This window comes from Vipera berus, assembly GCF_964194415.1.
Source record: "Vipera berus genome assembly, chromosome: 6".
NCBI classification, from domain to species: Eukaryota; Metazoa; Chordata; class Lepidosauria; order Squamata; family Viperidae; genus Vipera; species Vipera berus.
Genome location: NC_138208.1, coordinates 65,385,979 through 65,412,352, shown reverse-complemented (window position 1 = coordinate 65,412,352; position 26,374 = coordinate 65,385,979). Strand labels below are relative to the sequence as shown.

At 44.0% G+C, this 26,374-nt stretch overlaps 1 protein-coding gene across 1 annotated transcript in view; it reads right to left on the bottom strand.

The window, feature by feature from the left end:
• CACNG2 (calcium voltage-gated channel auxiliary subunit gamma 2) overlaps positions 1-26,374 on the bottom strand; it is a 168,311-nt gene that overhangs the window by 10,470 nt on the left and 131,467 nt on the right. The window contains exon 2 of the mRNA XM_081330897.1: positions 5,489-5,572. Coding sequence (XP_081187023.1) covers positions 5,489-5,572 — 84 coding nt within the window. The remainder of the gene's footprint in view (positions 1-5,488; positions 5,573-26,374) is intronic.

The window sequence follows — 26,374 nt, the reverse complement described above, 5'->3', positions numbered from 1 at the left end:
CACCCTAGAAGGTGACAGTGGCAAATCACTTATCCCCCACATAAGTCTGGGAAGTCTTGGGTGTGCAGGAAGAGAGATTTTTCTGCTGTTACCCCCTCCTTATGGAACATTCTGCCCCCAGAGGTGAGGTTAGCCCCATTCTTCTGGTCTTTTGGAAGAGTGTGAAGACCTGGTTCTGCCAACTGGCATGGAGATTGAAGAGTGGCATGCATTCCTGGGGGTGGTTGGTGGCTTGAGGGCGCGCCCTCTGCCTTTTTAATTTGCTTTTTAACTCTGTTTGGAATTGTGTTTTGACAGGCGTATTGAACTGTGTTTTGATTTTTGTTTATATAGTTTCCCGGTTTTATCTGTAAAATTGCTCAGAGTCATTTGGACAGTGAGATGGGTGGTGTCTAAATCTGATAAATAATAAATAAGAAAATTGGATAGATCTGTCCATGAAACAACTAGGAGTGGAACTGATCTTGAAGGACACTTTTTATCTGAAGGGTTACCTGTTTCCTTCCTCTTATGTCCTCCATATATTCTTACATAACGAAATGCAACCAGGTTTCAGTTATGTCAAGTACTCATAGGACACAGATAAGCCTAGCTAAAGGTAAAGGTAAAGGTTCCCCCGCACATGTGTGCTAGTCGTTTCCGACTCTAGGGGCCGGTGCTCATCTCCGTTTCATAGCCGAAGAGCCAGCGCTTGTCCGAGGACATCTCCGTGGTCATGTGGCCGGCATGACTAGACGCCAAAGGCGCACGGAACGCTGTTACCTTCCCACCGTAGTGGTCCCTATTTTTCTACTTGCATTTTTACATGCTTTCGAACTGCTAGGTGGGCAGAAGCTGGGACGAGTAACAGGCGCTCACTCTGCTACGCGGCACTCGGGATTCGACCCGCCAAACTGCCGACCTTCCGATCGACAAGCTCAGCGTCCTAACCCACTGAGCCACCGCGTCCCTTAAGCCTAGCTAGTGCCTGTCTAATATATTTTTAGTGAGAGATTTAAATTCTTCTCAGCTCATATTGTTACCTTGATTGGTTATGCTTGTTATTTTGTGGGGCCTTTTAAATAGTTGCGTTTACCCGCTGCCTAATTTGATATTAAAATGGTTTCTTTCCTTGGGGGAAAAATGGAGGGAAAAACTCTTCTCAGATTTTGTTTTTAGTAGTCAGTAATTAACATATTTTAATTTGCTTTGCTTTGAGATGATTGTTTGTGCTTTTTTGGATGTGGCTTTCATTAGATTTTAATTTTTGTGTCATGTATATTTATATAAAGCATCCTGAGAATAATTTGTTTTAGACGGATAATAATTCATTAATAAAAGAATAATATTATTTGGTGAACGTTCAAGAATTAGACTCCATCTTCCTTGGAGTGGCATTTATCAAGAAAGTTTCCATTCTTGCTTCTTCTGATGATATATCAGCTATGTTTTCAGTGTGATTAGTCTGCTCCTTGTATATTGAAAACAACAGATGAACACTTGTGAAGTTTGGAGCTACACAGTATCTCCTGTGTTTTCAATATAAGAAGAGCAAACCAGATTAAATAAACAGAGCTATATGGTCAACTGAGAACCCCACAAATAATTCATAATTATTGTTGTTATTGCACCTACAAGACCAAGTATCATTACTCCTACTATTAAAACCATGGAAGCTGGCATCACAGATATCTCAAGGGCAAACTATGTCCAGGATGTATTTATCTCTGAGGCCCCTTCTACAAATGGAGGCCATACTATCTGGGACTGGCATTCTTCTTCAGTGTTCCCATGACATCAAGAGGCTTGATTGGAGATTAGAAAGCTGGCACAATTAATTTTAGGTTAGCTTCTGCTTTTGCAGAAACATTGAAAGAGAGATAAATCCTGCCTTATCCCACCCAATTATTCCAGAGATTTCCCCTTCTTTTCTATAATCAAGGTGCCATGGTCTTGATGGCTCAGAAGAGTGGCTTTACTACTCAGCTTCAAAAGTGGCAAATAAGCCTTTTCCTAAATTTCCCCCTCTTAGTCTGAAGAGCAAACCCAACAAAGGGAGAATAAGGATGTGTACAGGCACTTGCAGGATGTTATTTCTGGCACTCTCATACTGCACTGCTGAAAGGAGCATTGGTAGGACAGAGCAAAGAAGGACACTCAATTCTGGCTTTGGACCTGTGGCAGAGAGGTTTCCAACTGTGTGGAAATGCTTTTAGTGGAGGGAAAAGGGGAAGTGCCATAGCTTAGTGATAGAATCCATGCTTTCAAAGACAATTTGCACAAGCCTTGTCCTTTGCAGGTACACTGGATAAAAATTTCCAGTATCCCAGCCACAAATCATGAGCTAATACAATGTGTGAACCCAAGCAATACTGGACTAGGTAAATACTTTGAATGAATGAACACATTCATATGCTCAATATTTTGGCTATATGAAAGGTTAAATATTATAATTCTTCTGGGCTTTCTTTCAAATTGTTATAGTTTTATATTGCTGATGATTGTTTAATCATTGTACATTTCTGCAGCCTGGGAGACTTTCTCAGGATGCTCCAGTAGTATTTTACCTTTTCCCAAATGTATAAACAGGATCACGGGAATATAAAGATCCCCAGAAGGTAGCAAAGCAAACCTGCAGATGACGTTTAGCCTCTATTTAAAGAAAAATATTTGAATACATTTGGAGCTCAAATTTACCACAGCATTTTCTAACCTGACATACCCAATTGTGTCAACTTGAACCAAGAGCTCAACTGCTATCATCCCCAGCCAAGCAGGCTATGCTGGCTAAGAAACAAAATGGAGCTGGAAATTTTCCACACAGAAGAAATCTAGATTCGAGAGTTATGACCAGACTGGAAAAAATTAGGTTAGAATCCTCACTCAGTCTTGAAGTATACTTGACTGATCATGCAACTCACTAGATTAGGCTGTGGTAGGATTGATTAATTTGTGGTTCCAATTTATATTGTGGGAACTCATTCCGTCATTATTTAGCATGTTGAATAAACCAGGCCATCAGATTAAGCCATAATATTGATAATTTGGACTCATCTGTATATCCTTCTAACCCTAGAGGAAAGACACTGTACTGAAAGAATACAGTGAAATAAATAGGGTGCACAATAGGTGGTAAAGAGGTGAAATATTATCACTGAACACTTTTGTGATATCTCTGGCCCTTCGCAAAGTCAGTCTATATGTGTCCTCAGCTGTTCTAGCTTTAAGATTTCAGTCCATTGCCAGCTTATGTTTTTGCTTACAGATATTCTATTATTTTTATTTTATTTATTTATTTTAATTCCATTTATATCCCGCCCTTCTCCGAAGACTCAGGGCGGCTTACAAGCTTAGCAGTAGCCTTCATTCTATATATATGCCTGCTTATTAGGGCTTTCACACACACCCCAGCGGCATTATTACAAAGTCAGCTTAATTGCCCCCAACAATCTGGGTCCTTATGCCTCATGGAAAAACTTGGAGATGCCCTGATAAGGGAGTGGCATATTTGGTGTTCCTGTTGTCTGGCTGATGCTCTGCAGGATGCCCCTTCCTCCATTTACTAGTCGTTGCTGTTTGTGGGAAGTTTGGTTTGGGTTGCAGAAGAATCCAGATATATACTCTGTGATGATACCTACTTGAATGATGCCTGACCAATTTTGTTTTGATTTTGCAATATCTAGACATTACTTAGGCTCATTAAATACACTGGTCTTCTGGTCTTCTGGAAGACCACTAGCCTTTTTATTACACATGTGTTCAGTAGTCTTTCAAAAAGTGGTCAATAAATAGATGGGCCGTCAGTCTGTTTAAACTGGAAAAATGGTATTGCTTCTGTCCCAAATTAGGTTTCTACTAGAGAGTGTCAGCCTCATAAATTGGTGGCTTCTTTCTTGTTGACAATTGACATGGAGTGGAGTGGAGAGAAAGCCCAAGGACTGTATGGATCCCTGCCCTTAAATGATCCCCCAGAGGAACTAGACACAAAAGACCACTTGCAAGATTTGTTACTGAGGCCAATTAGGGTTTGACTATCAGGGCACTATAAATTGTGTTGGCATATTTTTCTGCCCTCTCCAGAGCTAGTGGAATGCATTTTAATGTGGCCATGAGGAAGGGCCCAGGGCTTTATCATATTGTGTTATATATAAATGGAGCAATTGTGCTTTCTTAATCTGGGGTTTGAATTTACTAAATTCTGTAAAACCAACCATTAAAAAGTCTTTCTGGAAACAGTCAGAAAGATATATATTTTTAGTCCTTTTTTGATTGAGCTTTAAACAACAGTATATGAAACAGATTCCCTCCAATTTAGTTCATATTATTCTATGTGTATCTGTATTATTTTTATAGCCTCCCATTCTTCCAGGAGCTCAAGGCGGCATGTTTCCTCTCAAATTTTCCCCCATGACAACAACCCTGTAAAGTAGTTTGGGGTAAGACATGATGACCAATCCAAAGTTGCCTAGGTCAACTCAAAGCTGGATGTCTCCACAAATACATTAACTACTACACCATATAAAACATATAAGGAATGGCTGCTGGAATTGGGTATGTCTAGTTTAATGAAGAGAAGGACAAGGGGGGACATGATAGCAGTGTTCCAATATCTCAGGGGCTGCCACAAAGAGGAGGGACTCAAGCTATTCTCCGAAGCGCCCAAAGGCAGGACAAGAAGCAATGGATGGAAACTAATCAAGGAGAGAAGCAATCTAGAACTAAAGAGAAACTTCCTGACAGTTAGAACAATTAACCAGTGGAACAACCTGCCTCCAGAAGCTGTGAATGCTCCAACACTGGAAGTTTTTAAGAAGAGACTGGACAGCCATTTGTCCGAAATGGTATAGGGTTTCCTGCCTGAGCATGGGATTGGACTAGATTTTTTAAATTTTTTTTATTTTAATTCCATTTGTATCCCGCCCTTCTCCGAAGACTCAGGGCGGCTTACAAGCTTAGCAGTAGCCTTCATTCTATGTATATGCCTGCTTATTAGGGCTTTCATACACCCCCCAAGCGGCATTATTACAAAGTCAGCTTAATTGCCCCCAACAATCTGGGTCCTCATTAGGTCCTCTAAGGTCCCTTCCAACTTTTTTAGTATCATTATCATTATTATCATGTTGTTTCTTCTTAGACTTTGTCCTAAGGCTGACAATTCTGAGGTGCTGACAGTTTCCATAAATAGAAGATATGCACAACAGGTGAAATTCTCAGGAATAATAACCCATGTTAGAAATAAATGTCATGGCCTTGACTTCAGAGCACATGAAGGCAAAAATATCCTCTGAAAGATTTTCTTTTAAGTAAATTTATCAGGGAACCAAATGAGCATATACATGCAAAAGACATAGCATGGGAATTGAACAGGACACGTTATGGCAAATACCCAGTGTCCTACTCAGGTAGTCCAATCCTTTGGGAATAAGTATTATCTAATGTCATCAGCAGAGAATGAAGGGCACCCCTGCTCTGTTCAGTGAAAAAACAGAAAGAGAAGTTGCAGACTTACGGAGGAAATATTCTGCTGTGTCGGCTTCATACTCTGTGTCCTCGAGGAAGTGATCGATTTGCTTACACAGACCTTTAAAATTCCCTACAATAGAAGAGAAGCAACAATATATAAGAATACCAGAAATTGGAGGAGGAGCTTCCTTTCAGTTTTCTTTATTTAATGTGATTTAATTTTATTATTTCACCATTTGCCAAATGCCCCATTCCTTTGCTATATAGGGAATCCAGATGTTCTACCCCTGCTATACTAGTATACAGTATTTTCTGACTGCAACAGTCTGCTGTTGAGGAAATGTGACTTTCTCCCCTTATCTGTCTCAGCAAGAATTTATATTCATGACAGTGAAGAGAATGTGGAAGGAGATTACACAGGTGTCAAAGTCACCTATTTGATAATGCTCATGACATCATTGTGCTGAGCTTGAGGCGTCCATTTTAAAACAGCACATGCACACATAGAGTGACTGGAGACACACAATTTTCTGCAGAAATCCAATTCATTAAAGGCAATCATTTAAGACTTCCTTTTTACTTCTTTGAAGGGGATACGTCAGCTGCTCTATACACATTTCTGTGTTGCCTAAGCAGCTTAATAATCAATAACTCCTAACTCAAAGCTCAGAGTTACCTTCCTGGTATCTTCCCTGCATGAATAGCATCAGATACAGTATTGACCCACTGAAACTGTGTTAAGATTATATTGCAACTAAGAGTAAAATATAAGTTTTGTCAGTGCTTTTTTTGTAAAAGAAAAAGGTGCTGGAACTCATACATGTCATACAACCCGCCTTGCCTATCCTACAAGGTTCCATCCAAAAAAGGTGCCGGAACTCCGTTCTGAGCGTTCTATGAGAAAAAAAGCCCTGAGTTTTGTTTGTAAATAACCAGATGTCTATCAAACAACCAAATGCAAATGATGTGAGTATTTGATGTGCTTCCATTCACTCCTACTTAAACATATTTGTTGAAATAACATACCTAGTCACATGCAGAGAGGTACACCCATTGCATATTCATGTACACAGAGATTAAATTTATGGCCTGTATTCAAATGTAATTGTGAATGCCTATAGCAAGATATTCTTCTTGATGCAGGATTTAACACTAAAATCAATGAATATGGCAACTATATGCATGGCATTGAGACAGAGAATATATTCATATTAACACATTGACTTTAGTTACTGAATTAATTTAGGTTCTGGCTTCATAGAATTCACTGAATCATAAAGTAATTAAATGGGATGGATTCATACAGATCTTCTCTCCGAAAAACCTTCATCAAGGTTAAGATTAGGCAGGCTTCATTTATTATATAATCACTAGATGTTAAATTGACATGGATTAATCATGTTGTATGAAAACAGAGAGTCTGCTTCCCAGTACTTATAATTCCATCTCTGATTACAGATATTACTATAATTTTGGTTGAGAACTACTGGAGAAGACAGTTCACTACAGGCTGATGACCAATTTACTATATCCTTTGTTATCATCCTTACTAAGTATCAGCTTTACCCAAGTTGGTATTCTTCTAATTGTTGGATCTCATTTTCCATAGTTTCCAGACAATCTGGCTAAAGATTGTGTAGATTGAGGAATTAAGGAGCTTTTATACCATATTTTTGAAAGACATCAAATAAGTAAGCATGCTATGCATAATGGTCATTTTAAAATAAAAAAAATCCAGATTAAATTTACTCTCATACTAGCAACATTAAGTAACAGAGTGAGCGCCTGTTACTACTCGTCCCAGCTTCTGCCAACCTAGCAGTTCGAAAGCACGTAAAAATGCAAGTAGAAAAATAGGGACCACTCTGGTGGGAAGGTAACAGCGTTCCGTGCGCCTTTGGCGTCTAGTCATGCCGGCCACATGACCACGGAGACGTCCTCGGACAAGCGCTGGCTCTTCGGCTTTGAAACGGAGATGAGCACCGGCCCCTAGAGTCGGAAACGACTAGCACGCATGTGCGAGGGAACCTTTACCTTTACCTTTAGCAACATTAAGTGTAAAGGAAATGACCGCCTAGTTGCAGGACCAACTTATTAATTAGGCATAGTTGGTACAGTGCCTAAAGCCCATGAAAGTATTTTAACTTTTTAAAATCAGCTAGAATAAGAATGTAGAAGTTATGTATTTTCATGCCTCAGCCTTGAAAATATACACAATAAATAGAATGCAAGTTCATAAAATATAAATAAAACATACACACAATTCAAATTAAAAACTCAGTCATATACTGTGGAAATAATGGAAGTATAACTTTTAACAACTCTATTTTTAGAGAGGAAGAGGCCCATAAAAGTCATCTCTAAATGGCAAACAAACTAGCAACAGGGATGGCAAGCTACATATCTGACAATTATTTTGGTCTTTGACCATAGTAAAGGTTTGATTGATATCTGACAAAAGAGAATGGAAGAATTTTGTAGTCTGCAAGGTTGAGATCTAGAATTAATATAGATCAGATTTTATCTTGACGGAATAACCATAGGTTGTGAGTGATGGATAAAGAGCATTGTGGTTGGATAATTTTGGTTCAGTATATATTGTATGTTCCCAATCAGTATGTATTTTATAAGGATAGGTGTGATTGGGTATTATTTGCCATGAATTTTTTTATTGTGTGGATATGGCCTGAAGGCAAGGCATAAGTTAAGAAAATAAGTTTTTTAAGAGACAATTCTTGGAAACCTAAGAAGTATCCTTAGAGCTGAGTTCAAGTCTTGATGAATTCATGGGTACATTCATGTGATTTTCTTTTGTGTGTTTCCTTGATGCTATGTTTAATCTACAGGCCGGATATTATATAGAAATCTCCCATTTGAGTATTAAACAGGCCTAATCCTGTTCAGCTTTCAAGCTTAGATAAGGCCAGCTAAGTAAATACTAATGGAAAAACAAGGCCTCCTTATTCACATCTGTACTTAAAGTGAGCATGATTTAAGATAAAAAGAAAATGGCAAAATTACATTTCATTAAATCATAGGCCCCAAAGTGAACTAAATTCTCTTACCATGTCTATTTGTAATAAAAGAGAAATATGTGCTTTGGTGATAGTGGGAGCTTTCTTTTCATTATAAAATAGCTGGTGTAGATGTAACTCTACTCTAGTTTTCATAAGGACTGCAACTGAGGTAAAATTAAGAATCTTCTCTCCTGCCAATTGCTAGGGTATTTTATTTTTTATATTTATTAAGAGTTTTCATATAATAAAAGATAATCAAAAAGAGGGGAAAAAGAAAAAAAACATGCAGGAAAAGAAAAACTAAAGAAATATATAAGAAGCATATAAATGACTTCTAGCCTTTTAAACAGATTAATACAATCTCATTGTCCCTTGTTCCTCTTAAATATTTTGCAAATCCCCTCACCCCCTCCTTAATCCCCATCTTTCTTAATCTTCAAATCCACAAATCATTCTTTTTCTTTTTTCAGCCAAAAATCCATATAAGGATTCATGTCTTTCAAAAATGTTTTGTTTGTTCTTTTAAAAAACTGCTCAGTTTCACCTTTTCAGCAAGTCCTTTACTGTGGGAATATCATAATTCTTCCATCATTTTGCATAAAACAATCTTGCTGCAGTTACCTGTACAATATCAATCTACCATGTATCTTTTTAAATTCATTGTCCATAAGTTCCAATTAGCAATATTAATGTTTAAGATCCTTTGTCTCATTATGTGAATTTGTAGCCAAACTTTCTTTCTGAAAACTTCTAGGGAAGAAATGGTGAACTGAATATGGCTTTAATGAGAGCAGAACGGTTGACTGACATGAAATAAAGAGCTTGAATGGTTCCTCCCTGGACAAGATCACCCACAAGTGCTACAGACAGCTGCTCCTCATGAGGAGACTACAAAATAGTGATCTCTGACAGGTTTAGATTACTAGGAGATGAGTGAATGCCATTGTGGCCCAAATGGCAGTTTGGCCCCTTTAAAAAAGAACAAAAGGTTCACATATTCCTTTCTTAATCATCTTTGGAAATTGCTTGTTAATTGCTTTTTGGTTATTACAAACTGTCAAAATGGCATAATTTACTACACTGGGTGAGTTTCCTTTAATTCTTCGTGAAGGGTTTATGCAAGTATATAAAGATTCAAAAAATATTTGGAGAAATAAACAGGAAAAGGTGAAAGTTATAAATGGACTAAGGGTCCAATTGGATTTGAAATAAGATTTTGAAACTATTTTTAACTAATATGAATTCTTCCCATGAGAAAATGTTTACAATATTTAAAAATATATATGATAACAAAATTCCATAGCTTTTTTCATAAGTCCAGCATGCTTGATAAAATGTCCCTTCATGTTTTTCACATTTCTAACACTGACTTGAAATATCTTTGTACATTTTTTATAGATTCTCTTATGTCATATTCCAATGATATATCAATTTATAAAAATACAAAAAACCAACCCAGTTACTAGAGTACCCTTCAACAGCTCTTTACTTTTAAAGGAAATGCACACAGTGCCTGTTGAGTACTGGGTTCTTTTCTTGAAGCAAGAGACGAGGTGAGAGAGTTCAGGCAGGAACATGCTTTATTGAAATGCAGGAACTGAACTGAGAACCAGGGCTGAAACACAGCTATTTATACTCTGGCCACTATGCCTATTATTGCTGCCTATTGCTGGCTTAGAGCCAACCAATGGTGGTCATGGAGACTGACTGAGGAGCTGGCGACCGTTACCCAGCTCCCTGCTTAAGCAATCTCCCAGCAACCAAACCCACAACTCAAGTTAAACTAGGCCCAATACATTACAGTGCTGATGTTTGAAGACTGTCAATATGATTGGGCTCCCTGAGCCTCCATTTCCTTTTCAAACATAAATGCTTTTGCAACAAAGGCATAATCTGGAAAAGAGAGTTTTGGATCTGAAAGTTTTAGCAAAATAAAAGAAACCAAAAATAAGTAAAATTCCAGAAATAGCTCCACAAATCAAACCAAAGTTAACTTGTCCCTATAGCTAACTATAGCTAACTAAGGGACGCGGTGGCTCAGTGGGTTAGGATGCTGAGCTTGTCAACCAGATGGTCGGCAGTTTGGCGGGTCGAATCCTGAGTGCCGCGTAACAGAGTGAGCGCCTGTTACTCATCCCAGCTTCTGCCAACCTAGTAGTTCGAAAGCACGTAAAAATGCAAGTAGAAAAATAGGGACCACTACGGTGGGAAGGTAACAGCGTTGCGTGCGCCTTTGGCGTCTAGTCATGCCGGCCACATGACCACGGAGATGTCCTCAGACAAGCGCTGGCTCTTCGGCTTTGAAACGGAGATGAGCACCGGCCCCTAGAGTTGGAAACGACTAGCACGCATGTGCGGGGGAACCTTTACCTTTATAGCTAACTAGAAATTCAGTTACTGCTCAAAGTATGTTAAGCTCCAAGGATCTCAGTAGACCCCATGTATTAATATTGTGCAGCAACTTGCCATGTAAATCAGTTTTGAAAAGAAAAGAAATATTGACTTAGCATATGAAATAAGTCTGAATCCCAGGTGGTCCACCATACCTCTTTAAAATGGCCTCTAGGTGGCAGTGGGTATATTTCACTGGCCAATCCTCATAGGTTTTGAGGAGGCTGGTAGCCATTTTGAGGAGCTGTGAATTAAGTACAGCTGTGACTGAAAAATGCAGTCTTATACTTCATTGGCCAAACAATAAGAGTTTTATAAATGTTATGTGATATCAATAGTGAATTATGGTTACTGAAATCTAAAACAACCTCCTGGTATCCTGACTCAACAAATTACAAAATGTCTATCATTTGTTGAAGCAAAGTTGACAAACACATACAGACCTCCTTACCCCATTACTGTTGACTTTGCTACAGGGTTGACCTGAGCCATTTTACCAGCTGAGGCAGAACAACAATTGCAATACCTGCACAGAGACACACCTTGCTTGCAAGCCAGGCAAGTTATCTTGGCTCAGGGAGCTGAGAAGTTCACAACTCTCAGCCCTGCACTTGCAATAAAGATACAAGAATAGTGAATGAAATTAATAACTATTTGTGGCCTTCCCACTTAGGCTGGCTTTGATCAGTAGTACAGCTGTGTCTTTTTCCCTATGTGCAGTTTTAATCTGTATTTCCTTCCTTGTAAAATGAAGAAGACTTTGGAAAGATTGTTGTCTGGGAAACAATGTTTGAAATTTGAATTTGAATTTTTTTGAAAACAATTGGCTCCACTTATCTAAAGGGCTTTGAACTAAAACTGCAAGGGAGAGAAGAGGAATCTTTAGGATCTAATCCCAAACATAAACCCCACAATATCCAATCTGACAATGAGGAAGGTGAGAAGGGAATGGTGAGAAGGATGGGGAATTAGGGTATTAAACAGGAGAAACAGGATCCAACATAAGGGCTCAGATGCCTATACACTAAAGCTCAAAGTAAGGGGAAACTAACTAACTAACAAGGTAAATGTTAGATACTGGGTTCGTTGCTTCAATGATGAGACGAGGCGAGTGAGTTCAGCAAAGATCATTGTTTATTGCTTGCAGGATCTGAACTGAGAAACAGGGCTGTGAATGCAGCAATTTATACCCTGGCCTCTAGGTGGCAGCCAATAGGTTTAAAGCAACCTATTGCCGCCCTAGAGGCAGCCAATGGCGGCGCTGGAGACGTGTTGTCTGAGGAGCTGGGAGCTGTTAGCCAGCTTCCCTGCTTAAGTAACTTTCCAGTGATTAACCCACGTGGTGTTCCCTTAACAAGACAAAGCCCAATACATCACACCCCTCCCCCTAGAATGTACAAACATTATAACTGAAGTGTAGTGGGTTAACACACACAAGACGACGCCAGGCAGTGAATTCAGCTCTTTATTTGTCGAGAAGAACCAGCAACAGAATGGGCTGCCTGTGCCCTTTATATACTCTGGCTGCTGAGCTGACAGCCAATCAATTTAACTAGGCTTTCCCGCTGACAACTAAGCCACGCCTAGTGGAAGTTATGTACAGCCCCTTCTAGCTGTCATCTGTTAAGCTATTGCTTAATACAATACACAGCACCCCTTGCCTCTTAAGAATGAACAATACAACAATATAATACAACTATATATACATTTTTTTCCAGACAATATGTTGGTTCTTATGGTTGCACATAGTCTTTGAGGTAAGCCGGTGGCCTGTGATTCCTAGCAGATCTTCTCAGAGGCTCGCCCCTGTCCTGAGCTGATGAGTCAGTGGGTGCCTCTGCTCTGTCCTCACCCATTGTACCACCCCCCAGTTCCCAGCTCATTGTGAGCTCCCTGTGCCTGTTGTTGCCCGGGCTGAACAGTACTTTCTGGCCATAGATCCAGTTCCCCCCTTGCGTTCGGCTGGTGATCATACGGAATCGTGGGTGATACTGACAAGTGTCCCTCACGTTGGTTGCTGGCTGGCAGTCTTTCAGAAACTTGTGACCTGATCTGATCAATGTGTCTTCTTATTTGTCGATCCCCCTCCACCCCTATAATGTAAGACAACAGCCCCGTTCTGCAAACCACCACTCCTGGGATCCATACATGTCCAGGCCCATAGTTCCTTGCCCATACCAAGTCGCCTGTGTGTAGTTCCCTAGGGGGGTTGGATCGATCCGACTCCGCAGCCACTCTGTCGGGGTGCAGTCTGTCTAGCTTGGTGATAAGCCTTCTGCCCCAACGAAGTTCCGCTGGGCTCTGTCTGGTAGCCGTGCATGGTGTGGTGTGTTGGTTAAGTAGGAATTGGGCTAACCTTTGGTGCCAGTCGCCGCTGATAATTCGTTTCAATGCGTCTTTGGTTGTGCGCACCATGCGTTCTGCCAATCCGTTGGTGGCTGGGTGGAAGGGTGCTGATGTGACGTGTCTAATTGCGTAGCTCCTCGTGAAAGCCTGGAATTCAGAGGAGGTGAATTGAGAGCCATTATCCGATATTAACACATCCGGGAGGCCATATGTGGCAAAAAGTCCCCTGAGCGCTTGGATTGTCCTTGCTGTGGTCATGCTAGTTACTGGAACTACCTCCAACCACTTGGAATGGCTATCTACGACCACTAAAAACAACTGTCCCTGAAATGGCCCTGTGTAATCAATGTGGACGCGGGACCATGGGGTGTGTGTGGCCTCCCACTTGTGAATGGGTACATGTGGCATCTCAGGTCTGGACCTTTGACACACATAGCACCCTTTTACTTGCTCCTCTATGGCCTTATCTAGGGCTGGCCACCACAGGTAGCTTCTGGCTAGTGCCTTCATCCTTACTATTCCTGGATGCCCCTCATGTAGAGACTGGATGACTCTGTTCCTTAGCTTTTCTGGAATTATCACTTGGCTGCCCCACAATAGGCAACCCTTGTGCATGGACATCTCATGCCTGCGAATAAAATACGCCTGGAATTCTGGCCCTGGGCTTTTCTCCTGCCACCCAGTTGCTACCCATGTTAAAACTCTGCTCAGGATCTTGTCTGCCACTGTCTCAGCAGCGATATCCTTTGCCTTGAGTGGGCATTCTGGCAGGTCCTGAATGGTCAGTAGTTGAGCTGCTGGTGCCGGATCCGGATCTGCTTGCGTTAGTGGCAACCTACTTAGTCCATCAGCATGACCCATCTCCTTCCCTGGCCTGTACACCAGTTTACAGTATAGGCCGATAGGAAAATGGACCACGTGAGCATTCTTGGAGATAAGATCTGGGGAGTTTGCCTATCTGATGTGAACAACCCCAGTAGTGACTTGTGATCTGTGAATATTGTGAATTCTCGGCCGTAGAGGTAATCATGAAACTTTTTAACCCCAGCCACTATTGCCAAGGCCTCTTTATCAATTTGAGCATAATTCCTTTCAGCCCCTGACAGTGTCCTGGAGTAGTAGGCAATGGGTCTTTGGACCCCATCCCCTTCCAAATGACTCAGAACTGCCCCCACTCCGTATGGGGAAGCATCACATGCTATGCAAATGGGCTTAGATTCTATAAAGTGAGTCACAGTTGAACTGCTGGACAACGGTTTCTTTAAACTCCAGAAACTATTTTCATGTATAGGGGTCCAGTTCCACACTGCCTGCTTATCCAGCAACCTGTGAAGGGGCTTAGCAATGGCTGCTTTATTTGGGAGGAATGAATGATAGAAATTTAGTAGCCCCAAGAATGTTTGCAGTTCTGTCTTATTCTTGGGGGTGGGGGCCATCTTGATGGCCCTTACCTTGGACTCTGCAGGATGGATTCCCCTGGCATCAATTCTGAAACCCAGGAATTCAGTGGCCTTTACGCCAATGCTGCATTTGTCTTTCTTTAACTTAAACCCTGTAGCACGAAATCTTCCTAACACTGTCTCCAATCGATCAGCTAATACTTCTTCTGTGTTCCCCGTGATGAGTACATCGTCAAAGTATGGACATACTCCTGGAATCCCTTTCAGAGTCCTCTCCATCACCTCCTGAAAAATTCCTGGAGCCACAGTCACTCTGAACTGTAAACGGTTATACGCTCCATGGTGAGTTACAATAGTTTGTGCGTCTGCCATCTCCCTGGTAACCGGAAGCTGCTGGTACGCCTGTGCAAGATCTAATTTAGCGAAAATGGTGCCACCTTGTAGGGAAGCGAGGACATGGCTGACCGTTGGGACCGGGTAAGCATGCGGATTGAGTGCTTGATTGATCGTGCACTTGTAATCCACGCAAATCCTAACCTCCCCGTTTGATTTGAGGGGAGTGACTATCAGGGTTTCCCACTCACCCCCTTCTACGGCCTCTAACACCTCTTGTTCCACTAGTTTGTCCAGTTCGCTCTCAATTTTATGCTTGAGAGCGAAGGGAACTCTTCGGGCCTTAATTATAATGGGCGGTACCTTAGGGTTTAACTTAAATGAAATGGGGCCCCCCGTGTATTTGCCCAGTTGATCATTGAACACGTCTGCAAACTTTTTGCAGATGGTTTCGATGCTCTTGGCCTGAGTGTTGTGGATCCCTCCAATCATGATACCCAAGGCCTTGAACCAATCTAACCCCACTAAATTAGTCCTTCGGCCTTCAACCACGAGGACATCCAAACACCCCTGGAACCCCTTGAACCCCACGGACAATGTGGCTTTCCCCTTAATTTTAATTGGAGTGTTTTGGAAATCTGCTAATTTGATATCGGAAGGCCTCAACTTGACCCACTGCTGACTCTGGTTGCACACGTGTTCAAAAGTCTCATTTGAAATTACTGAGACCGCTGAACTGGAGTCCAGTTCCATCTTGAAGGGAATCCCCTGCAAACGGATATCCAATTTAAGTTTTGGGGTGAGTGGCCGGTGAACCCCGGTGTTAAATATTTTGAAATTGCCAATGGATGACTGCTGGGGCCCCCAGGTACCTGTTAGATCTTTGTCCTTGGACTGGATCTCGTGCAGGCTGTCTCTGGGGCGATTTCGGCAGACTGCTGCTATGTGGCCTGTTTTTCCGCAGGCCCGACATTTGGCCGTACGGAATTTGCAGGCCACTCTGGTGTGATTTCCCTCCCCAGCCTGCACACTTGGGGTGGGTTGTGCCGCATCCACAGCAAGTGCATTTCTGTTGTGTTGTTGGTTTCTTCTGGGTCCTTTTGCTGTTGTTGTGCCCTTGCCGTTGTTGTGGCATCTGGTCTTGGTGAACCATGTCGATGTCGGTTGTCTCGTCCCAATGTCCACTTCTGTCATACATAGCGTTTGCTCGGTGCATGGCCCCTCCAGTAGTGCTGGGTCTAGGGTCACTCTGCTCTGCACCATCGTCCAAGTCTCTGGCCAAAACCTCATCCTGGACCTCCTGGAAGGTCAGGTTCGGCTTGGCGCAAAGTTTATGCCGCAACCACTTGTCTCGGAGGCTAAAAATGACCCGGTTGCGAAGCCTCTCGTCTAAATTCATGAATTTACAGAGGCGAGCAGCTTGTCGCACCCCCGCGATAAAATCTGCCACTGATTTGCCCAGCTGCTGATCCCTCTTTTCAAAATGGAATCGCCAGGTCAGCTCAGACATTCTTCTGTTGAAATGCCTGTTCAGTTTTTCCACGAGGTTGTTGTACGTAACGGCTCCAATGGCTGTTGGCACGCACAGTCCCACGGCCAGATTGTGAATGGCTGGGCTGCTTGTGCACATTAGAGCCGCTACCTTCATATTGTCCTCTGTGATTCTGTTCACCCGTAGGTAGAACACGACCTGACTCAGGTGTGATTCCCACCGCTCTGGACACCTTGGGTCAAATGGCTGGATCTGGCCGAACTGTGCCATGTTGCGTCTGGTCCTGCAGATCCTGCTTCGGATAGCCCTTAAACTCGGTAGCTGGGGAAGATGTCTCTTCCCCCAGTGAGTAATCCGGGCCCTTTGTTAAATCAGCTCTTTTTTGAAGCAGGATCCCACCTTCGTCACCAGTGAAGTGTAGTGGGTTAACACACACAAGACGATGCCAGGCAGTGAATTCAGCTCTTTATTTGTCGAGAAGAACCAGCAACAGAATGGGCTGCCTGTGCCCTTTATATACTCTGGCTGCTGAGCTGACAGCCAATCAATTTAACTAGGCTTTCCCGCCGACAACTAAGCCACGCCTAGTGGCAGTTATTTACAGCCCCTTCTAGCTGTCATCTGTTAAGCTATTGTTTAATACAATACACAGCAATAACAACAAAAGGAAAACGATTACAGCAATACAAATTTACAAGGTACAACAATAGTGTGCATTTACATGTTTCCATCCTGTCTAATACAGATGTTTCCTAGCTAGCAGCACAGTCATGATACAGACACATTATAGCTCCATTATTTCAGAACAAAATCCTGTAGATATGCAGGGGGGTTGTGAACCCTTGTGGAACGCCTGGGGGACCAAGGCACTTTCTGGCCTACCAGCTTGCCCGCCGGACTGGGTAGATCAGTGTCTTTAAGTTCAAAACAATCTGGTTGACTCGGAAATATCTGGCTGGCCCTTGCAGGTTGGCCCACCCCAGAGTCAGTTTGCTCCGCAGAGTTAGCACAGTGGCTGTAGTGTTCTGGTGGCTTTCTCTGTCAGGGGACCCATGTTGCACTCCTGGGCTTTCTTCCCCTCCAGCCACCTCCCTGTTGCTCTGGCTGCTTGGACCCTCAGAGCCAATGGATCGCTCAGCCTGGCTGCTGGTTTGCAGTCTGTGGAAAGGACCTGTGACGAAGTCCTCGCTTTGTGGCCATTCTGGAAAACGCTTCCTAAGTGTTGTGATTCAGGGTCAGCCTGTGGGTTCGGCAGTTGGGTCGGACGACTCAGAGGAGGAGGGGGGTGTTGAAGACCTTGCTGAGGGGGTTGAAGATCTTGCTGATGATTGCCCTCAGGCAGGCCCCTCCCACTTGGTCACCATGGAGACCCAGCTGTGTGAGCCTGACAGCGTGGATGAAGATGACCCACAGCTGGCCCTGTTCAAGGACGCCCGATGCAGGAGGCAGTCAAGTAGGAGTAAACAGAGGAAGGCATTGGGGCTTCTCGGAAGGAGGGAGAGAGAAGCCACGCCCTGAACTCTTTATAAAGGGAATGTGTGGGGAGGGCTGGTTTGCTGAAAGCAACCGCTCGGATAGTGTTTCAAAGCTCCTGTATCTTGGTTCGTGTCTTGTTTGTTTTTGTAGTAATAAATGTGGCAGACGTTATTCCATCCTCTTGCCATTTGTAAAGGGGTCGTCCCTGCTTTTGTTGCAGGGCCGGTAGCAGGCTGGTACAGAACACTAAGCTGATCAATATGGCGATGGACAACTTGCCCGCCCTCTAGGCCCACTTCGTATGAGAGAGGGCCTGACATTTTGGTAATCTACCCTGGCACCCACAAGTTCCCATGCCCATAGTTCCTGGCCCACACCCTGTCGCCCATTTGCAGTCCCCTTGGGGGTTTTGGGCAAGAGGCCTCAGCTGCCACCCGGTCTGGGTGCAGCCTGTCCAGCTTTGTGATTTGGCGCCTCCCCCAGCGCAGCTCTGCTGGGCTTTTTTCTGTTGCTGTGCAAGGCGTGGAATGTTGGCAGAGCAAAAAGTCAGCCAGTCTGTGGTGCCAGTCCCCAGTCACTATATGCCTGAATGACTCCTTTGTGGTGCAAACCATATGTTCAGCTTGACCATTAGTAGATGGGTGAAATGGAGCTGATATTGCATGCCTAATGAGGTTTGCTCTCAGGAACGCCTGAAATTCTGCCACAGTAAATTGGGCCCCATTATCGGACACTACGACGTCCGGCAGCCCGTGCGTGGCCAAGAGTTTCCTAAGTACCTGGATGGTCCTAGCAGTAGTCATGTTTGCGATTGGTATAACCTCTAGCCATTTAGAGTGGCTGTCGTCCCTGAAAGGGCCCAGTGAAGTCTATATGTATCCTAGACCAGGGAGTGTGAGTCTCCTCCCACCTGTGAACTGGAGCATGCAGCATTTCAGGCCTTGATTGCTGGCATGTATAACACCCATGCACCTGGGCCTCAATGGCTTTATCTAATCCTGGCCACCATAAATAGCTTCTTGCCAAGGCTTTCATGTGAACAATACCCGGATGACTTTCATGAAGTGATTGCAACACCCTGTCTCTTAGTGAGGTGGGAACTATGACCCTGCTCCCCCAAAGAATACAACCCTTGTGAGCTGAGAGCTTGTGTCTCCTCGTAAAATAGCTCTGAAACTCCAGACCTGGGCTTTTATCCAGCCACCCTGTGTGTACCCAAGATAGCACTCTACTTAGGGTCTTATCTGCTGCCGTTTCTGTAGCAATGTCCCCTGCTTGGAGGGGAAACTCTGGCAAGTCCTGAATGGACAAAACATGGGCCGCTGGGGCTGGATCTGGTTTGATTTGAGGCAGTGGAAGTCTGCTCAGGCCATCTGCATGGCCCATATCCTTGCCGGGTTTGTGAATGAGCTTAAAAGTATAAGCTGATAAAAAAATGGACCATCTAAGCAGCCTAGGGGATAAAATGTGGGGTGTCTGTCTGTCTGTCTGTCGTGAATAACCCCAATAGCGGTTTATGGTCTGTGAAGGCCATGAAGTCCCTGCCGTATAAATAGTCATGGATTTTTTTTACTCCAGCAACTATAGCCAGTGCCTCTTTGTCAATTTGAGCGTAATTACGCTTGGCGAAGGACAGTTTCCTTGAATAAAAAGCAATTGGAACTTGAGTTCCATCTCTCTCTAAGTGACTTAGGACTGCACCCACCCCATATGGGGACGCGTCACATGCTAAGCAAACTGGATTTGACTCCTTGAAATAAGTGATAGTGGAACTAATGGACAGAAGGGCCTTCAGTTCCTGGAAACTCTTTTCATGAACTCTAGTCCACTTCCATGTAGCATTTTTATCTAAGAGCCGGTGTAGTGGCTCTGCCACTGCGGCCTTGTTAGGAAGGAACGTGTGGTAAAAATTTAGGAGGCCTAGGAATGCCTGCAGCTCTCCTTTTGTTTTAGGGCTGGGTGCCATCTGAATGGCTTTTACTTTCGACTCAGCAGGGTGGATGCCGTCAGCATCAATGCGAAACCCTAAGAACTCATTTGAGGGGACTCCAATACTGCACTTATTCTTTTTAAGCTTGAGGCCTGCTTCGTGCAGCCTTGCAGGACAGCTCTGAGCCTCCTTGCAAGCACCTCAGTGGATTCACTGGCAATGAGCACATCATCAAAATAGGGGCAAACCCCTGGAATGCCCTTGAGTGTACGTTCCATGATGCCCTGAAAAATGCCAGGGGCTACACTGACCCCAAATTGCAGGTGCTTTACTTTAAACGCCCCCCTATGGGTTACAATAGTCTGTGCCATGGCTGTGGCCTCATCAACAGGGAGCTGCTGGTAGGCCTGAGCCAAATCTAATTTTGCAAAAATGGTGCCACCTTGCAAAGATGCCAGGATGTGGCTTACTACTGGTACTGGATATGCATGCTGTTTGAGTGCACGGTTAATTGTGCATTTGTAATCTGCACAGATTCTGACCTCCCTGTTGGCTTTAAGTGGCATTATGATTGGGGTCTCCCAATCACCCCCATCTATTGGTTGCAGTACGCCCTGTTCAACAAGTTTATCTAGTTCAGTATCTATCTTGTGTTTAAGAGCAAATGGAACCCTATGAGGTTTAATCCTGACTGGTACTATGTTTGGATCTAGTTTAAATGCTATTGGCAGGCCTGTGTATGTCCCCAGAGCTGAATCAAACACATCTGCAAATTCCTCGCATACTGTCACTAGACTCGCGACTTGTGTTCTGGTTACTTGGATGCTTAGTGCATCAAACCAATTGAGCCTGATCAGGCTTGTTTGCTGACCCCCTACTACGGCAATATCCAGGTGCCCCGAAAACCCCTTAAATTTAATGGCTAGTGTGGCCTCACCCTTGACTGCAACTCTGGCATTCTGAAAATCAGTTAATACAATATCAGATGGCCTCAGCTTGGCCCATCTTTTACTGCGACCACAAATGAAATTAAATGTTTCAAGGGAAATAATGGAAACGGCGGAGACTGTGTCCAGCTCCATCTTGCAGGGGACCCCTTGCAGCTCCACCTGAAGTCTATACTTTGGCTTAATTGGGCGGCGAGCCCTGGTATGGCAAATGCTTCTGCAGCTGGAGCAAAACCCCACGGTATACTGTCCCAGGGCCCTGGTACCTCTCCTGGTCAGATCTTCTGACTGGCGATTTGATGGCCAGTCCCTCTGGCGACGTCTACAGATGGACGCGATGTGGCTCATCTTTCTGCAGGCCGGCATGTGGCTGTCTGGTAGCTCCAGTCCAAGCGTTGGTGGTGGCCGCCACAACCTGGGCATCTAAGGAAGGGATCTGCCTTGTAAGTGGCCCCATGTTGCTTGTCGCTGTAATGCTGTTGGTCGTGGTGTCTGTGTAGCTTGTTGACTTCTCTGTTGTCTTCGGGGTATTCTGTGTGTTCGGCGTCCTCGTGGTGGACGGCTTCTTCGCGTTGTGTAGTTTTGGCGGGCCACATGGCTTATACGGCCCCGCCAGCAGCTTAGTCTGCCAGGACTTCCTTCAGTGCGTCTGGGAATGACAGAGTCTCTTTGGTGAAGAGATTTTGCTGTAGCTCTCGGTTTCAGAGACCACAGACAAACTGGTCTCGTAGCCTCTCCTTGACATTGGAGAAGTGGCACAGGCATGCGGCCTGCCTCAAGGTCGCGATGAACTTGGATGCGGTTTCACCTGGTTGCTGGACTCTTTGCTCGAATGCATAGCGCCAAGCGATTACTGACAGCTTGGGCTGGAAGTGGTCTCCGAATTTCTCCTTCAAGTCCACGAATGATACGGACTTCAATGGCTTTGGCGTGAACAGGTTCTCTGCTATGTTGAACGTTGCTGGGCTGCACACACAGAGGAGCGTGGTGGCCTTCAATCTGTCCTCAGTGACCTGGTTCACTCGAAGGTAGTTTTCAACCCTGGACAGGTACGAGGACCACCCTTCTGGCTGAGTTATGTTGAATTCTTCCAGCTTTCTGACCTTGGCCATTTCTGCTGGTCTTCGCGGCTGGTGCTCGGCATCCTCGAATCCTGCTCCTCTGTTGCCCAGGGATTGGTCCTCTGGGCGCGTGGTCGCTAGCGTAGCTGTGCTAGCCAACCGTGGGGGGGGGAAATTGCTTTTCCCGCCAGGCGTGCACTGCCTCTCCCCTAGTGACTCTTCAGCTCAGTTGGAGGAGCAGGATCCCATCCTCGTCGCTAGTGTTAGATACTGGGTTCGTTGCTTCAATGATGAGATGAGGTGAGTTCAGCAAAGATAATTGTTTATTGCTTGCAGGATCTGAACTGAGAAACAGGGCTGCAAATGCAGCAATTTATACCCTGGCCTCTAGGTGGTGGCCAATAGGTTTAAAGCAACCTATTGCCACCTTAGAGGCAGCCAATGGCGATGCTGGAGACGGGTTGTCTGAGGAGCTGGGAGCCATTAGCCAGCTTCCCTGCTTAAGCAACCTTCCAGCAATTAACCCACATGGTATTCCCTTAACAAGACAAAGCCCAATACATTACAGTAAACTTAAAGTCCTAGTATATGATGGCTGGTACAATACTGTTGCTATTACTGAAACTTGGTGGGATGGAACCCATGATTGGAATTTACTGCTAAAAGAATGTAAATTGTTTAAAAGAAACAGATCTGACAAAAGAGGAGGTGGAATTACATTTTATGCAAGGAATCATAACACCTTTGTAGAAATGCACAAAATCATGAATGAAAGCTTTCTAGAATGAATTTGGGTGAAAATTAGAGGAAAAAGAAATGACACTGTTATAGGTATATATTACAGGCCACCCAATGAAGCAGAGGAAATTGACAGATTTTTTTTTACTATCCAGTTAACTAAGATATATTAACTACTATATTAATTGTTGTTTAATTGCTAAGTCATGTCTGACTCTTCATGACCCATGGACCATAGCACGCCAGGCTCCCCTATCCTCCCCTGTCTCCCGACGTTTGCCCAAATTATAGCAAATATAATAAAACTGTATTAATGGAGATGTTTAATTATCCTGATATTAAATAGGAGACAAACTATGCAGGAAGTGGAAGATCAAATAGGTTCCTGATGTGCCTAGCTGACAACTTTGTCACCCAAAAGGTAGAGGAAGAAACTTTCGGGTCAACTATATTGAACTTAATTCTTACCAATAGGGATAGGAAGGGGTAACAGTTGTGGGAACCCTGTGGGAGAGTGATCATGTTATACTAGAATTCAACATAATGCAGGCACAAGCAATTGAAACAAGTCAGACTAGTGTTTTAGACTTTGAGAGAACTGACTTGAACAAACTAAGGGAGAGATTAGGAAAGATTCCATGGGTGGAAATACTAATGGGAAAAATAATTCAAGATGCTTGGAAACTCTGAAAAATGAGATCATAGAAGTCCAATCAAACACAATGCCACAGAGAAAGAAAAACAAAGACCCTAGATGAAACCAGCACGGCTGCATAAATAACTCTCTGACAATCTGAGGGACAGAAAGGACAAATATAAAAAAATGGAAAGGAGTGCACATAGCTAGAACAGAATACCAACAAATAGCCTGAATCTGCAAGGACGGGGTCAGGAAAGCTAAGCCTCAGAATAAAATAAACTTGCAACAAATGCCAAAGATAACAAAAGAGGTTTTTTTCAAAATGTAAGGAACAAAAAAAAATCAAGGAAATGATGGGAGAATATGGCAAGAAGGTGACAGGCAGCAGGGAAAAAGTGGAACTGCTTAATTCCTTCTTTGCCTCTGTCTTCTTGCAAAAAGGAAAAAAAAAATAGTCCAACCAAACAAAAGCAGTACCATGGTAAATAGAACAGCAATGAAAGTCAGAACAGGCAAGAAAATGATAAGGAAACAAATATCTATTCTAGACAAGTTCAAAGTGTCAGGATCAAATGGCTTACATCTCAGGATTCTGAAGGAGCTGGGAGATGTGATCTTGGAACCATTGAACAGAATCGTTCACAGCTCCTGGACCATGAGGGAACTGCCAGACGACTGGAAAGAGGTGATATGGTTCCAAATTACAAAAAAATGAGGAAAAAGCGGAACCAGGAAACTACAGACCACTCAGCTTGACATCAATATCCTAGAAAAGATAATCAAGCAGCAGATTTGTGAACATCTAGAAATGAACAAAGCAATTATCAGAAGCCAGCATGGGTTTGTTAAAAAACAGATCATGCCTGACAAAACTTCTTGCCTTCTTTAATAAAGTGACTAAATTAGTGGATGAGGGAAATGCTGTTGATATAGTATACTTAGATTTCAGTAAGCCATTTTACAAAATAGATCACAGCCTACTTCCTGGTAAGATAAAACAATGTGGGTTAGACAGTATTATCACCACTTGGCTGACCAACTGTGCTCAGAATGTAGTCCTCAATGGAACTACATTTTACATGGAGAGACTCCTGCAATGGGGTATCTCAAGGCTCTGTTTTAGGGCAAGTGCTCTTCAACATATTCATAAATGATCTAGATGAGGGAATAGAGGAGGAGTTCATCAAATTTGCAGATGACACCAAGTTGGGGGAAATTGCTAACAGTTTGGAGCATAGAATCAAGGCTCAGAAGGATCTTGAAAGATTTGAGTATTGGGCCCTATCCAACAAAATGCAGTTCAGTGGTGAGAAAAGTAAGGCCCTTTGCCTAGGCAGGAAAAATCAAATGCACAGGTATAGAATAGGTGGTACTGGACCAACAGTAATAAATGTGAGATGGATCTAGGTGTCCTTGTGGACCACTACCTAAATGTGAGCCAGTAGTGTGCTGCATTTGTTTTTTTTTTAAAAGCCAATGCAGTCCTAGGCTGCATCAACAGAGAGATAGCATCAAGATCACAAGCAATGATAATACTACTTTATACTGCATTAGTGAGACTCCCCTTGGAATACTGCATTCAATTCTAGTCACCACAATCCAAAAAGATGCTGAGACCCTAGAAAGAGTGCAGATAAGAGCAACTAAGATGACAAGGGTCTGCAGAATAAATCATATGAGGAATGGTTAAAGCAGGGGTCGGCAACCTGAAAAAGGAAAAGAGCCACTGGGAACTGGTTCCATCACACATAAAACAAAGTGGGAGCTGCGTGCATGCGCAAAACGTTTTTTTCTTGCGCATGCGCGGACACCATTTTTTAAAAATGTGTGATGGAACCGGTTCCTGGTTGCGCGACGGTGACGGCCCGTCTGCAAAGCTGCCGCTTTCGGCAGCCTGCAAACGTGCCGCGGCAGCTTTCTCAAAGAGCAGCGCCGCTGCCCATTCCGAGAGGTGCACGCGCACCTCTCCGAACGACCGTAGGTGCGCGCGCACCTCCCCAAACCTTTGGAGAGGTGCGCGCGTACCTCCGCGTGAACGGGCAGCAGCGCCGCTTCTTGGGAAAGCTGCCGCGGCCCATCTGCAAAGCTGCCAAAAGCAGCAGCTTTGCAGATGGGCCGCGGCAGCTTTCCCAAGAAGCGGCGCCGCTACCCATTCCGAGAGGTGCGTGCGCACCTCTCCGAATGACCGTAGGTGCGTGCACACCTCCCCAAACCTCCCCAAACGTCGGCAGGTCTCAGGACGGCGGCGGCTTGGGAGAGGTGCGCGCGCACTCTCCAAACCGCCACCATCCCGTTTGCACAGCTGCCATGTTTGTCAATGTTTGACGAACGCGGGAGGTCTCCGGACAGGATGGCGGCGGTTTGGCGAGTGCGCGCGCACTCTCCAAACCGCCGCCATCCCGTTTGCACAGCTGCCGTGTTCGTCAATGTTTGACGAACGCGGCAGGTCTCCGGACGGGACGGCGGCGGCTTGGAGAGGTGCGCGCGCACCTCCGCCCTTCGGAAAGGTGCGCGCGCACCTCTTGGAATGGGCGGTGCCACTTTCCATTTGGAGAGGTGCGCGCGCACCACTGCCCGTTCGAAGAGGTGCGCGTGCACCGGGCGGCTGGGAGCTGCAGGAGACGGCTCAAAGAGCCGCATGCGGCTCCGGAGCCGCGGGTTGCCAACCCGTGGATTAAAGGAACGAGGTACAGTATGTCTAGCTTTATGAAGAGAAGAATTAGAGGTGACATGATAGTTGCCACAGAGAGGAGGAGCTTGAATTATTCTCCAAAGCAACTGAGAACAGGACAAAACTAATAGGTAGAAACTCACTGAAAAGGGATCCAATCTGGAAATAAGAAGAAATTTCCTGACAGTGAGAACAATTAATCAATTAATCACCTTACCTCCCAGAATTGTGGGTGCATCATCACTGGAAGTTTTCAAGGAAAGGTTGGACAAGGTCCAGGATGATATATGATCTCCTGCCATCGGCAGGGGATTGGCTTAGAAGACTTCCCAGGTACTTTCTGTTCTGTTCTGTTCTGTTCTGTGCTGTTCTGTTCTAATTCTATTCTATTCTGTTCTGTTCTGTTCTATTCATGTCTAATTAAAGAAAAAAATGGCCATGATTTTTTTATTAACTTAGAAGCATCCTAATTTGACAGGTATAATTAAAT